At 42.2% G+C, this 14,177-nt stretch overlaps 1 protein-coding gene across 1 annotated transcript in view; it reads left to right on the plus strand.

The window, feature by feature from the left end:
• Positions 1-14,177, plus strand: part of LOC128830386 (sucrase-isomaltase, intestinal-like) — a 61,471-nt gene that overhangs the window by 35,365 nt on the left and 11,929 nt on the right. The window contains exons 6-9 of the mRNA XM_054016203.1: positions 2,764-2,877; positions 2,990-3,106; positions 3,187-3,271; positions 8,622-8,739. Of these exons, the coding sequence (XP_053872178.1) occupies positions 2,764-2,877; positions 2,990-3,106; positions 3,187-3,271; positions 8,622-8,739 (434 nt within the window). The remainder of the gene's footprint in view (positions 1-2,763; positions 2,878-2,989; positions 3,107-3,186; positions 3,272-8,621; positions 8,740-14,177) is intronic.

Raw genomic sequence — 14,177 nt, forward strand, 5'->3', positions numbered from 1 at the left:
ACACAGAAAAATCTAGTTTGTTCTCGCCAAAATTGCAGCATTGGCTTTTTGAGCACAGAATGAATTTTTCAAGAATGTACAAGTAAATCTGTTAATGTAGGAGTTAAAATTAATTTTAAAAAAAGATGTGATAGACGCCGTCTCTTGTGAGTGCCTCCTGTCGGGTGGGTGTGATGCTGCAAGCTCTCCTACCCCCGGCACATCCTGCAGGTTGTTGACCTCACTAGGTGGGTCATCAGTGGCTCAGCCCTCTGGCCAAGTCAGACAGTCTAAAATGGAGGAACCCCTCCTGTGGTAGCAAAGAGTTCAATACACTGTCCTCCCCAGGGTCTTCAGCCCCATCTCTGGGCTCCCTTAAGTCTTGCCCTTCACTTGGGCTTCCCAACAGAACCTTGTCCCCTTCTTGGTGCTTAGGCCACTTTGCTAGTAGGTCAGTGAGGAGGATCTGGGCCTGTTCACTACTCTGGGCCCCAGCCCAGAGACTCTATACACAGCAGCCACACACTGCTTTCTTCAGTTTGCTGCTGCTATTCCCTGGGCCTTTTCTTCATGTAGCCTCTTTCTCTTCACCCTGACCTCATGGCTGAAGTTCTCAAGCTCTTCCTCCTTGCTGAATGCAAGTATCACCAGAACCCATCTTCTGGTTCTCTTCTTGAGCTCCTGTGACTAGCAATGAGCACCTTTCCTTGCTCCTCTGGTCCCACCAGGAACTGACCTGCTCACGCCCTGAAGCTCCTTTTATCTGAGCCTGCTGAGCTCTGATTGGCTGCTCGTATGCAACATTTCTTGGCAGGCCCACCTCTGCTGCTCCTTCCTAGCATGTAATGCGGTAAGACTGCCGGGCCTCCAGCAGGGGGCCCCAAAGGGCCAGATACACCCAATCAAAGAAACGTTTTAAGAAATTTACAATTGGGTATCAAACCTTGTTTTTTTTGTCCCTAATGATCTTAATAATGGAATACTACAGATTCTTCAAACTTCCCTTATAGTTAAAAACTCACTGAAATAATGTACAGTAGTTTACATTTGAAGAATTGTTTCTAGGACTAATAATAATAATAATTTTTTCCTGTTATTCTTCATAACTAAAAGTTGCTCCTTCAGCAGAGGCTGAAGAATATTGTTCTATTACAGAGAACTCACAAAGAATTGCCGTATTTCAAAATGGATGTAATCTTCCATTTTCCCTCAATGTTATTGAGGGGACAATTGCCCTCACATAAGGACATACTGAAAAGATCATCTATCTCCTTTTACTCTCAACTGAACTGAGGCTACAGACTGCCTGCGCAAAGCTGATTACTTTCTCCATTCGCGTGGTGCTTGCAGTGTTGCTCTTTGCTTCCTGAGAACATAGTGGGCCACCATCTTCCCGGAAGGCAGCATGGCTTCACCTTCTTGAAAAAAATGGGAAACAGTGGCCATTTTGAAAGAGGGCTTGCAATTGAGGGCAGCTATGTATTTCATCCATTAAAACAATGAAAGATGGTCACCATTTTGAAAGGTAGGGCAGGAGGGAATGAAAAACTTGTGTATTTAAGTGTGCATTGTATATGTGTACAAAGGAATATACAGGGTGCAGAAGGGCAGGGGAAGGGGATGTGTGTGTATACAGAGAAATGTGGAGTACAGGAGGGAGGGGCGACTGGGCTAGAGTGTATGTGCAAGGACAATGTAAGGAGGTGCAAGAAGCAGGGATATTTGGAGGCCAGGAGAGGTGACAGTGAGGTGTACACTCCTGGCTTCTTTGAACTCTCCAGTGTGGTATAAAGCAGCCAGAATGTACTGATGAATCTGAAGTGAGAATTTTAAAAACAATTTAAGGTTGATACCTCATATCTTCAGATCACTGGAAATATAACATAGTAACATTCTCTTTGAATTTCTTGTTTAGTTTTCATGACTGAAACTCAGTGAAAATGAGAAGGAAGTTCCTAGACAAAATTTACGTTAAGGTGGAGTTAAGGTTGAGAATACATATCTAATACATACATACATACATAATTTAGGGTAAAATATGTTACAGGGATATTGTAATTATCCCAAAATCAAGTGTTATAAACTGAGGCCTGGTCTACACAGGGAGAGGGAGAGAGGGGGGGTTTGATCGACCTAAGATACGCAACTTCAGCTACAAGAATACCATAGCTGAAGTAGACGTATCTTAGGTCGACTTACCTTGACGGCGCGGGGTCGACTGCCGCTGCTCCCCTGTCGACTCTGCTTCTGCCTCTCACCGCGGTGGAATACAGGAGTCGATGGCAGAGCGATCGGAGAGCGATCACTACCCGCCGATCCGGTGAGTAGTGTGGACGTACCCTCAGGAAATTCAGATTTAAGGTTGAACTTAACAAAATGCAAACATATTAAGGTGTTGTATTCATGAAAGGCACAACTGGGTACCCAAACAAGCTTATCGCTGCCAAATAGTGACATCATGATGGGGGAGAGGAGGAAAAAAGAAAAAAATATAATGCTTCTTTAAAATCAGTTTAATCTAATATAGAATCACAAGCACTAACGTTTCTTAAATGTAATTGTATGGTTATTGGATGATGTCATTTAACTCTGGATTTCCAGGGATTATAATGTTTGGTTTTGTACTGAGAGGTACTCTCAACTTTAACTCCATTTTAATGTAGCTTTTGTCTAATATTAATACAATCTACATTAGCTATATCTTCCAAAGTATTCTGAAAAGTACTAATGAAAGTAGCTGTTATCATAGTGCTTATGATAATCCTAGGAAAACGTTTTTTTTAGGATCCTTTCTTAAGCAAGGATGAAGCACCAGGTACTTATAGGCCCTATGAACTTGGACAAGAAATGGGAATCTGGGTGAACAATTCTGATGGAGTAACTCTAGCTGTTGGCAAGGTTGGTTTCTTAAATTAGCATATATGTAGGCAGCAGTGTTGTTTCTCAGTGTTAGAGAATTTTCATAATCAGAAGTCACATATATTAATCAAATACTTATGGTCAATTCCAGGTGTGGCCCCCAGGAGATTCCGTGTTTCCTGACTACACTAACCCCAGGACAGCTGACTGGTGGATCCAGATGTGTGTTGAGTTCAAAACTGTCCTTGACTATGACGGACTCTGGATTGTACTTCTGAGTAGATTTTCCTTCTCTTTTTTCCAAAATCAAAAAGACAACTTGTACATATGTAAAACTTTTTATTTAAGGATATGAATGAACCAGCCAATTTTGGAACTGGCCAGTACCCAGGCTGTGCTCTTAATGACCTCAACTACCCTCCTTATATTCCTAGTAAGTGCCTTTTAAAAACTCTTTATTTGTATTGGTTATTTCCTCAAACAGTGCAAAGTTTCTTGTTTTCCATCTTTACTTGCCTATTGTGCTATCAGTATGGATTCAGTTACATAATCATTTAGGGTTCAGTTGTCCCCCGGCCTGACGGGGGAGAAAGCACAAAAATTTTCTTCAGTCAGTCTTGCAACTGTGCCAGAGGGCTAAGCAAATGGCATTCCCTGCACTTCTCCAAGTGAAAGATCTGCTTCAAGCTAGTGCTATTGCCGGTATTACCATCCCTAACCATGGTCTTTTGTATGGCCTCATCACCCACACTGGTTTCAGAGGAGTATCTGGGAAGCAGACCCTCAGGATGCAGGAGCTGATTCCAACTTGAGACTGGGCTGTAGACTCTGTGGTGGATTTTTGTGTGTGTTGGTTTTGGACTGGTATACCCCAGACGGGGTGGATTATTGTAAAATGACTGGGGCTAAGTCATTGGAGTAGCTAAACCAAGCTGTGGGGGGTTTGTTTGAGAAGCCCTGGGGAGGAAAACTGAGTCAGAGCTGCTGTAGAGCCACCCCAGGCCAAGAGAGGGCACTTAAGAGACAGTGATCCAGCCACAGCAGCAGTGAAGCTGTACTCCTCCACTGCCCTTAGAGGCACACAGGGGAGCTCCAGGAATTCCTTCTGCAGATTGGTCCTCTGCCCTTTCCCCTACCGTGGGCTACAGCTTTGAACCATAATTGAGCCCTTAGTGGCCATCTAAATCATAAGCAGCAGGAAGAAAACTTAGGTATTTCAAGGCCATATTTAATATGGGAAGGGAAAATATTACAAAGATTTGAAAATGTGTCAAGTTATCCATGTATATACAGCAATAGCAGCTGTGTGTGTTGCACACGTCTCTGTGGAATTTCTTTGGAAGTGCTTAGATGCTTTGCAGAACCCTGTGTGAATTCCCTCAGGAAGTGTGTGAATTCTTTTCTCGCACATTGTGTGAATACAATGTTGCTTTAATGTGAGAACACTGTAAGTTGTATTACAAGTTTGCCTTATGACATTGAATGGGACAAGGGTATATCACTCTCAAGTCAATGTCACCTCACAAGAGCTTCCTGAATTTAGCATCAAAATAACTTGCACAGATACACACACACAATCTTATGATCACCACAAAGTACTAGTTCTACTAGTATTTCAGTGAGGAGATATCCAATGGGTTATCTTATTGGTAATCGTAAAGGCTACTTATTCCTTTCCCACTTGGTAGAACAATGCCATGCAGATGCACCCCTACTGGCCCACTAAGCAGCCAGGACTTTATCATTAAGCACCGTGTAGATCAGCACTTCTCAAACGGTGGGTCTGGACCCCAAAGTGTGTCGTGACCCCATTTTAATGGGGATACCAGGGCTGATGTTAGACTTGCTGGAGCCTGGGGCTGAAGCCCAAACTCCACTGCCCAGAGCCAAAGCTGAAGCCCGAGCCCCACCTCCCAGGGCTGAAGCCGAAGCCTGAGGGCTTCAGTCTTTGGTGTCGGGGCTCAGGGTTATGGGACCTCTGCTTGGGGCTCAAGCTCTTGGGCTTCAGCTTCCCCCCCCTCCCCACACCGGGGCAGTTGGGTTCAGGCGGGCTCAGGCTTTGGTCCTCCCTCCTTGGGTCGTCCTTTGTTGTCAGAAGGGGGTTGTGGTGCAATGAAGTTTGAGAACCGCTGCTGTAGATCATGGGATGTAGGCAGTAATGAAACTCTATTCTAGGAAGGAAATAAACTGCCATCCCAGAATAGTTTTTCTTTTGGGTTGTGGCATGCAAGGTTTGAAAACCACTTTTCTGACAGGCAAGGGAGCAAATTTAGGGCAAATTGTCATGGGCGTGGTTTTGGGGGAGAGAGCGGTGGGGGCATTGTCCTCGGGCAGGAGTGGAATTTGCCCCTCACTCCACCCCCCACGCAGCGCATTGGCCTGACTGGCGCCCCACCCAAATATAAAAGTCAAACTTCGCCTATGCAAATTTGTTGCTATTTTGTACCGGTGCAATTTCATTAAAATAGCATGTAGTTCCCAATTGCGATTTCCCCCCCTGAATTCTCTGATTTTGCAGTAAAAGTGTGTGAACTGAATCATGAGTTTTGTATAGCTTTAAGGCCTGACCCAAACCTCACTGTAGTCAGTAGGAATCTTCCTACTGCCTTGAATGGGCTTTGGATCAGGCCCTCTATGTTGTGCTGTAGGTGTCACTTGGATGTGAGAGGTTAAACTTCAGCCCATCTCTGATGAAAGGTCAAGATTCCTAGGCACTTTTCCGAAAAAGTAACTAGTTATCTCTGTATCCTTGGCAACACTTCTTCTCTCGGGAAGATAGGTTCTAATAAAGTTGTATGAGAGTGATGGGGTGGAAAAACCTCTTCCAGTACCCAACATGCTGTTGTCAGATGCTACCGGTGTGGTGCTCTGCTATCTCCTATGTTGATATCACTCGGCTGCGTGCGTGTGTTCCCTCCGTGTGCTCTCCCAGCTCTGCAGATGGCTGACACAGCAAACCCGACAAGAACCCCCAATGACCACAGACTCTAGTAAGGTACGAAGGCACCTTGGCCAGGTTTATTGCGACCTTGGACACAATTGCAGTTCCCCGTAGATTACTTAGTCTACCGGGCATACTACTAATAGATGCCTCTTGGCAATGGACCCGGCTCAGTCAGTGGCGGGACTTTCCACTGTCTTCTCGGACAGACAAAGACACCACCCCAGGGATACATTCTTATACACAGGTACAAACAAGTTACACATCACTCCTGATGTATTGAGGTGCAACCCCTCCACGCAGCAAGGTACAACCCCTCTACGTAGTAAGGTGCCGCCTCTCACCTTGTACATGTTGGTTCGATCAAAACAACTCTATCCATCATTTTACCCTTTTGCCCCTGTCATTGGGATGGGTCGGCCTGTTCCATGTTATCTGTGGAATGTTCCAGTGTAGTATGTATTCTGATATCTGGTGTCCAGTACCTTTTAGGTATGTCTCTTTTTGCAGCATCAGCCCTTTCTTTGCCAGCTTCTGTGAGCAGGGCTTGCCTCTGGCTCACAGCTTAACTTTGCTTTATATTAGCAAAGTCTTGACCATTACTTTAGTTCAGGCCTTAGGCCTCATACCAGGCCTCTGATACCAAGGTTTCTATCTCAGGGCCTCCTCTTATTACACATGCCTGGGGTTAAAATTATGTCCCAGGAAACCAGAAGCCCTGCAGCTGGTGCCAACAATCCGGCAATTCATCTGGTCAACATTTCGCCAACAAATCCCTGCTGTGCTAGCAAGCCTAATTGGCAGCAGGCAGCCAATACAGTTCGTTATTGGCAGTGAAATATTGGATATTTTTACTTTGTTTTTCTGTGTTGCACTCCAATGCGGATGCTTTGTAACAGTAACATTTTTATTTTTAAATCTCCTGTTCCCTCCCTGGGGTGCTCAGGGCACTGAACAAACTCATGAATAAAACACAACAAAAGTACAATATCATTATTGTAAACTACTGAAAACAATAGAAATTTTTTAAACAGAAAATGTCAAGAAGATTCTCACTCTGCTCCTCTATTTGCTGGAGTTTGTAGAACTTAACTATTACACACAGATCCTACCATTGCTACCCAGGCCAATCTCCACACTGACTTCAAAGATCAAGCCCTTAAAGGCTTTCCATACTTACGTTAAGAACGCCTCTTTTTTTGTTGGCATTAATTGTACCCACAAATAAGGTCAGCGAAATATCTAAGCTGCTTTGCATTCACACATAACAGACTTAGCCACTGTTATCTCAACGGTACCCACAATTATTTGCACCTGTAATCTGAACCCATAAAAATGGAGGCTGATGATTGAAAAGCTGGCCCTTAAAAAGCAATTTTCTATAAAAACCCCTTAAGTTGAGGATTAATATACAATTGTGAAAATAAGCTGTATGATCGAGGCAGAAATCAAGGAGTCTTTGCAGTATTTAAAATAAGAATGAATCATGATAATAGGATTCAGTTTTGGTAATTTTATTTTACATTTCACTTTGTTTCTTATGTGAGACAGAACTTATACTTAATTATCACCAGAATATTACACTTAGCCATAACTAGTGAATTGTCTGTCAAATTACTTTGAAATTGACAGTAAATTAAATGATTCCACATGCAATTCAGCCACAATGGAGACTTTACAGCCTGTTGTGTCAAAGGATCCAATCATAAAGATTCTAGCTCTAGAAGGATAGTAGAGAGGACATGCTAATATGGTTTTAGATACTGGAGATTACGTTTTGTAGTAATTTCAAACATACAGTAGTGTGGACTCCACTAGTTCCACTGTCTTTTAAGTCCTACATTCTGCAGGGAAAGAGAGGCAGGATTTGAGCCTAGTTATGAATTCTTACTCTTTCACAGAGGCCTTCTGAGTCATACTGCTTAATTGCCATCTACAGTTTAGTGATATGCAAATTGAGAACCCATGATTTCAAATGCTTATGTAAGGTCTTTGTGCTTTTGCATTTTTATTTTTGTTTGACACTGGAATTTACTAAAGTCTGTCACTCAATAGGAAACAAGTGTCATCCTGTAGAATTATTATTGATTCAGTGATTTTTCCTTTGTGTGTTAGTATTTGAATCTATATTACCTTTCTTGAAGATCTGATTTTCTAGACATAGAACTGGACTACATTAACATAGCCTATTCAATAGAAACATCCCTTTGAACATAACATATCTAGAGTGGCCAGGTGCCTGGTTTTCGACTGGAAAGTCTGGTCAAAAATGGGAGCCAACAGTGTCTGGTCAGATGTCCTGACAGGACACCCAAAGTCCGGTTACTACAGGCAGGGGAGACAGGGAGGCGCCGGGTCATCACCCGCGCCAGCTGCTACTCAGCTTGTGTCAAGTGGCTGCAGCTCCCAGCCCCAGCTCTGCAGGTGAGTCACTCCTGACCCAGACAGGGGGTGGGCAGTGGGTGGGTGGCAGGGGAAAAGCAGTGAGCAACAGGAGGGAGGGGTAAGAGGAGTGAATGGGGGAGGGCCCTTGAGGGAAGAGGTGGGGCCTTGGGGAAAGAGGTGAAGCAGAGGAGATTCTGGCACTCCTGCTGGAGTGTCTGGTTTTAAATATTACCAAGTTGGCAACCCTATGATATGTCCATCTAGAAGAACATTTGTCACTATTATCTTTAAACACACAGCAATCTAAAAAGATTAGATCCTGCAGTGCTTCCGCTTTTATTCTTTTAAAAATCTTTAGGATTTTGCTATATATTGTAATATTTCTTCATTGAATACAATTGTGAAGAGGTTTGAAATTTGATCTGAATAATTCTCTAACTTTATATGCCATTCTCAGGAATTACAGATTACTCTCTGGCTCAGAAGACGTTATGTCCAGACTCAAAAACTTATCTGGGGGATCATTATAACACACATTCTCTCTTTGGCTGGTCACAGACACCACCAACTTTCATGTAAGTCATCTAAGTATCTCCTTCTAAACATGCAGTTTAAATAAGAATTTAAAGAACAGCTGATGTTACATGGAAAACTTTGAAATGGGCTCTACTTAGAAATATCTGTTTAGATCTCTTTGCTTTTTATGTACTAAGGACAATTTCAAGGAATCAGAAAGTTTGCTTCTGTCATGTTAATTTGTTTCAGATAAAGTGAAAGGGCCTAATTCTGATAGGGCCTAATTCTTCGGCTGCTGCTCATGTGAAACTAAACTAAGAAGTTCAGTGATTTCTGTGAAAATTCTCCCCACACAACAGCTACAGAATCAGATTTAGTGACTTCACAACCATTTCCCATAGCAGCAAATTATGATGTCATATATAAAGGAGTATTTATTACTTTAGAGGAAGAATTAAAAACATAGACTCCCGAGATAACAAAAATCTTTTCGTGGACATGTCTTGACTTGCCTGGAGAGTATATTGTTTTTTGGCATAAGTCTGTGATGTGGTAAGGAAAGCCCAAAGGGGATTCTAAATGGTGGAGTTACATTGCATTGCAGTTATAGGTTAATGTAAAAATTGTCATTTTTGCAGCTGGAAAACTCTGAGCTATTTCAGACTAACAGTATCTGTCACTATGAAACTAGAGTTAGTTCAAAGGCTGGATATGCTTTTTAGACTCTCAAAAAAGAAAAATCAAACGGGCACATCATGCTTGTTTTCAGTACAAATTGAGGTTAGAGACACAATTCTTTTTGTTGTATTAGTAAAGGGCCAAAACCTGGGGTCCTTATGTTGTTTTTACTCAGTCTTAACATTAGTATTTACTAACGGTAGTGTGGTAGCATCCCCCATGGGGCCCCATCATTCTGCTGCTTTCTGTACAACCACATAGGAGTACGCAGTCTCTGTGCCAGAGAGAGCTCGGTAGAGAGTTCAGATTGGCCCACAATCTGACAACCTAGTATTTAGGATATTAAAGGATCCTATCCTTCAGTCCACCTCCACATCTGAAAAACTGCCCTGCGGCTTTATAACCAAGTATTCTGCCACCCACAAGGCAGTAAGCCTGTGTGCTGTGCATGCTGTGTCTGCTGTACAGACCTAACACAGAAAGTAAAGGTCAATTTTGACCCTTTTCATATCTGTCTCATTTCAGCTTCATAAACGTAGCACCACACAAAAGTGCCTTTCTCAGCCATCTTCCTGCTTCTGAAGAATAGTGCTGTTCATGAGAAATACAAACACTTTGTTCAACCAAACACACAGAATTCTTGAAGACAAAAAAATCGTTTTCAAAATATAAAGTAGCTCACAATGCATCTAAAAACAGAAGCAGGGTTTGCAGTAGAACTAGGCAAATACTGCAAACAATATTCCGTGGATCTTCATCTGGATTTTTTTAAAACAAATTTCTTCCATGGCTGTGTTCATGCCCTTTTGCATTCACTTTCCACAAATAATCATCTAATAAATGATGTTACTGACAGGAATGTTTATCAGAACTGCATATATTGCAGAATATTTGCAGAAATTGAATTACAAAGTAATAATCGTGAGTATTTGTATCTAAAATCTGATTCTAAGAAATCCAATCAGGTAACAGAAACCTGTCATGTGATCTGTTTCCGGTCAAATAGGATAACTTTTGAATACTGAATACTTACAGCAATCAGCTTTCACACAATTTACAGGCCAAGAATTATCCACAGATGTTGTTCTGTGAATAACTTCAAACAAATGTATTTGAGAAAATCAGATTTGGTTCTGTGATGACTCACAAAGTGGTAAAACTTGTTAAATTGTTTGTTACAAACTATTCACCCAGCTCTAGTTTATTGTTTTCCACCCATGACTACTACCCCAGTAATTTGCCCCACACATAAAGCTGGAGTATCTGAGGAGACCTATGCTAGGGTTTAGGGAAGGCACATTTCTTTGCCAGTAATGCTCCAGGATGTTACTTCTAAAAGAGACCTGGAGTCTTGTTTTATGTGGCCACTCCACCAGCTGGCCCCCTTGAACAACAAAACCGATTCCATTGCTTTTCAGGCAATACATACCTTGCAGTGGTTAGCCCATAAGCTTAATGTACATTTGTTTATTTGTATGAAAACCAATCAGTTTGTTTTAGAAATATCAACATAACACATTTTGAAAAATCTGTGCTGGTTAAAGAGCCAGTACAGTAAAATACGTAGCTCACTTATATAAACATGTGTGCCAGTGCTTTTGTGCAAATCTCATTAATAAGGGAAAGTGATGAGGATAATACACAAAAGTATTAATAATCTAGGCTGCAGTTTTCAAGGGAGCCTAAGGAGTTAGGTGCCCAAATCTAAGTGAAATTGAATAGAATTTGGGTTTCTAACTTTTTTAGGCTCCTTTGAAAATAATTAATTATGTAAATGCTGCCAAACAAAATTACATGTAATATTAAATAACTGGTGAGTCATATAACTCACATACAAAAACTATTTAAGAAAACACTAAAATATTTTATCTCTGTAACTAGGCACTTCACAGTATGTTTTCTTTGTCAGTAAGCAATAATGTCCCAATTCTTTGACTGTTCTCTTACACAATGAAATTACATATTTTTGAAGTGCAAATGAAAACATCGTAAATAAATCTATCACAAAAAATCAGTGTTGTACCAGAACAGGAAAGAGGGGGAAACAGTGAAAGGAAGGATGCATTTTGTTTAGAATAATTCAAGATTTCTTTCATAGTTTGATTTGGTGCTTGTTCTTTACTTCCATTTTGCTTTGTACTTGCCATCAAAGCAATTCTTTATCATCTAATAATACTATATAAACAAATTCCTATATTAAAAGCAAAGTAGTACAATTATTTGTATTCTGTGAATTTTATGGGAAAAGACACAAGACTGGATAACCATGTAAATGTAGAGGGGTGTCAAACTTACTAATAGCAATAGGAATATAAATATTCGAGTTTATTGTCAAGGCTATAGATTAGACATGGTAATTTTGGGAGGAGTCTTGATAACATCAGAAGTCACCATAAATATTATGAAAAGACAGGGGCATACTCTGCAGTAAACAAACTATGGCAACATTTCTCCTCTGAGAGCCACATAATATTTCTCAGTTTCACTCTTTGCTCTTCCTATAATTGCAGATATATTTTGATCTCAGTAGGAGTTCTGTACGTGTAAGGACAGCAGATATTGGAGCTGAGAAGAGAATTTTGCCCTACTTTTTAAATGTTCTCTAACTTTGAAACTTTATGAAATACTTTAGGGACACCTCATATTTTTGGGTACTTAACCACTGCTGTCCCTTCTTTCCCATTATGTAAGTCTCCATGTTCATCCAGATTTTTCATTTCCCTCCTCTTTCCATGTCCCCAAAAGAGTACTCTCTTAAAGTTTAGGTGTTGCTTTGCAGCCACCCTCTTTCTTTTATGTAGTGCCCTGTCAAGTCCTGATAGTCCAGAGTTTTCAGGGGGCCTTCATGGTGAGTTCACTAGTCCAGTTTTTCATCTGACAGTGTTATTGCCAAGTCCCTCATTCTGTTAGCCTTCTGTGCAGTCCTATGGTTTGTTCTGGGAGTAAAATTTGGAAAATTCTCTTCACCTGGACTTTCACCATAGAATCATAGAATATCAGGGTTGGAAGAGACCTCAGGAGATCATCTAGTCCAACCCCCTGCTCAAAGCAGGACCAATCCCCAACTAAATCATCCCAGCCAGGGCTTTGTCAAACCTGACCTTAAAAACCTTTAAGGATGGAGATTCCACCACCTCCCTAGGTAACCCATTCCAGTGCTTCATCACCCTCCTAGTGAAAAAGTTTTTCCTAATATCCTATCTAAACCTCCCCCACTGCAACTTGAGACCATTACTCCTTGTTCTGTCATCTGCTACCACTGAGAACAATCTAGATCCATCCTCTGTGGAATCCCCTTTCAGGTAGTTGAAAGCAGCTATCAAATTCCCCCTCATTCTTCTCTTGTGCAGACTAAACAATCCCAGTTCCCTCAGCCTCTCCTCATAAATCATGTGCTCCAGCCCCCTAATCATTTTTGTTGCGCTCTGCTGGACTCTTTCAAATTTTTCCACATCCTTCTTGTAGTGTGGGGCCCAAAACTGGATACAGTACTCCAGATGACGCCTCACCAATGCCGAATAGAGGGGAATGATCACATCCCTCGATCTGCTGGCAATGCTCCTACTTATACAGCCCAAAATGCCGTTAGCCTTCTTGGCAACAAGAGCACACTGTTGACTCATATCCAGCTTCTCATCCACTGTAATCCCTAGGTCCTTTTCTGCAGAACTGCTGCCTAGCCACTCAGTCCCTAGTCTGTAGCAGTGCATGGGATTCTTCCACCCTAAGTGCAGGACTCTGCACTTGTCATTGTTGAACCTCATCAGATTTCATTTGGCCCAATCCTCTAATTTGTTTAGGTCCCTCTGTGTCCTATGCCTACCCTCTAGCATATCTACCACTCCTTCCAGTTTAGTGTCATCTGCAAACTTGCTGAGGGTGCAATCCACGCCATCCTCCAGATTATTAATGAAGATATTGAACAAAAGTGGCCCCAGGACTGACCCTTGGGGCATTCCACTTGATACTTGATCCAACACCCACTCTCACTCAACTGCTGTGGACATGCTCAGGGGCTAACTGATCACCATATTTGGGGTTGGGAAGGAATTTCTCCTCCATATCAGATTGGCAGAGACCCCGGGGGGAGGGGGGGTTCACCTTCCTCTGCAGCGTGAGGAACAGGTCACTTCCAGGTTTAAACTCGGTAACTGCTGAATTCTCTGTAACTTTAAGTCCTTAAACTATGATTTGAGGATTTCAGTAACTCAGCCAGAGATTAGGGGTCTATTACAGGAGTGGGTGAGGTTCCGTGGCTTGGGATGTGCAGGTCAGATTAGATGATCACAATGGTCCCTTCTGACCTTAAAATCTATGAGTCTAACTCACTTTACCTGCTTATTTAACCATTGTCCCATTCTCACTCAGTCTCTCACCCACAACTAACTTGCTAACTTATTTGCACAACATTTCCAAAAAACATGGACATCTTAAACTAAAACAAAACATGAATATAAGTAGGGATGGCACAAGTTCTAATATTTGTACATGTTTCCTTGTATTTGTGTGTGTATGTTTCTCACGGGCTTTTAATAATTTGGGGAGCTTTTGGCAGGGCCGGTTCCAGGCACCAGCGAAGGAAGCAGGTGCCTGGGGCAGCCAATAGAAAGGGGCGTCACGTCCATCCGTTGTTGGGGCGGCACGTCCGGGTCCGCGGTGGCAATTCGGCGGCGGGTCCTTCAGTGCCTCGCTTCCTCTTTGGTGGCACTTGGCAGCAGCTCAATCGCTCCGCTCAATCGGGCTTTTCTTTTTTTCTTTTTGTTCTCTCTTCGCCGCTTGCGGCGGCAAAAAACCTGGAGCCAGCCCTGGCTTTTGGAGT

The sequence above is a fragment of the Malaclemys terrapin genome, chromosome 1 (genome assembly GCF_027887155.1).
Source record: "Malaclemys terrapin pileata isolate rMalTer1 chromosome 1, rMalTer1.hap1, whole genome shotgun sequence".
Lineage (NCBI taxonomy): Eukaryota > Metazoa > Chordata > Testudines > Emydidae > Malaclemys > Malaclemys terrapin.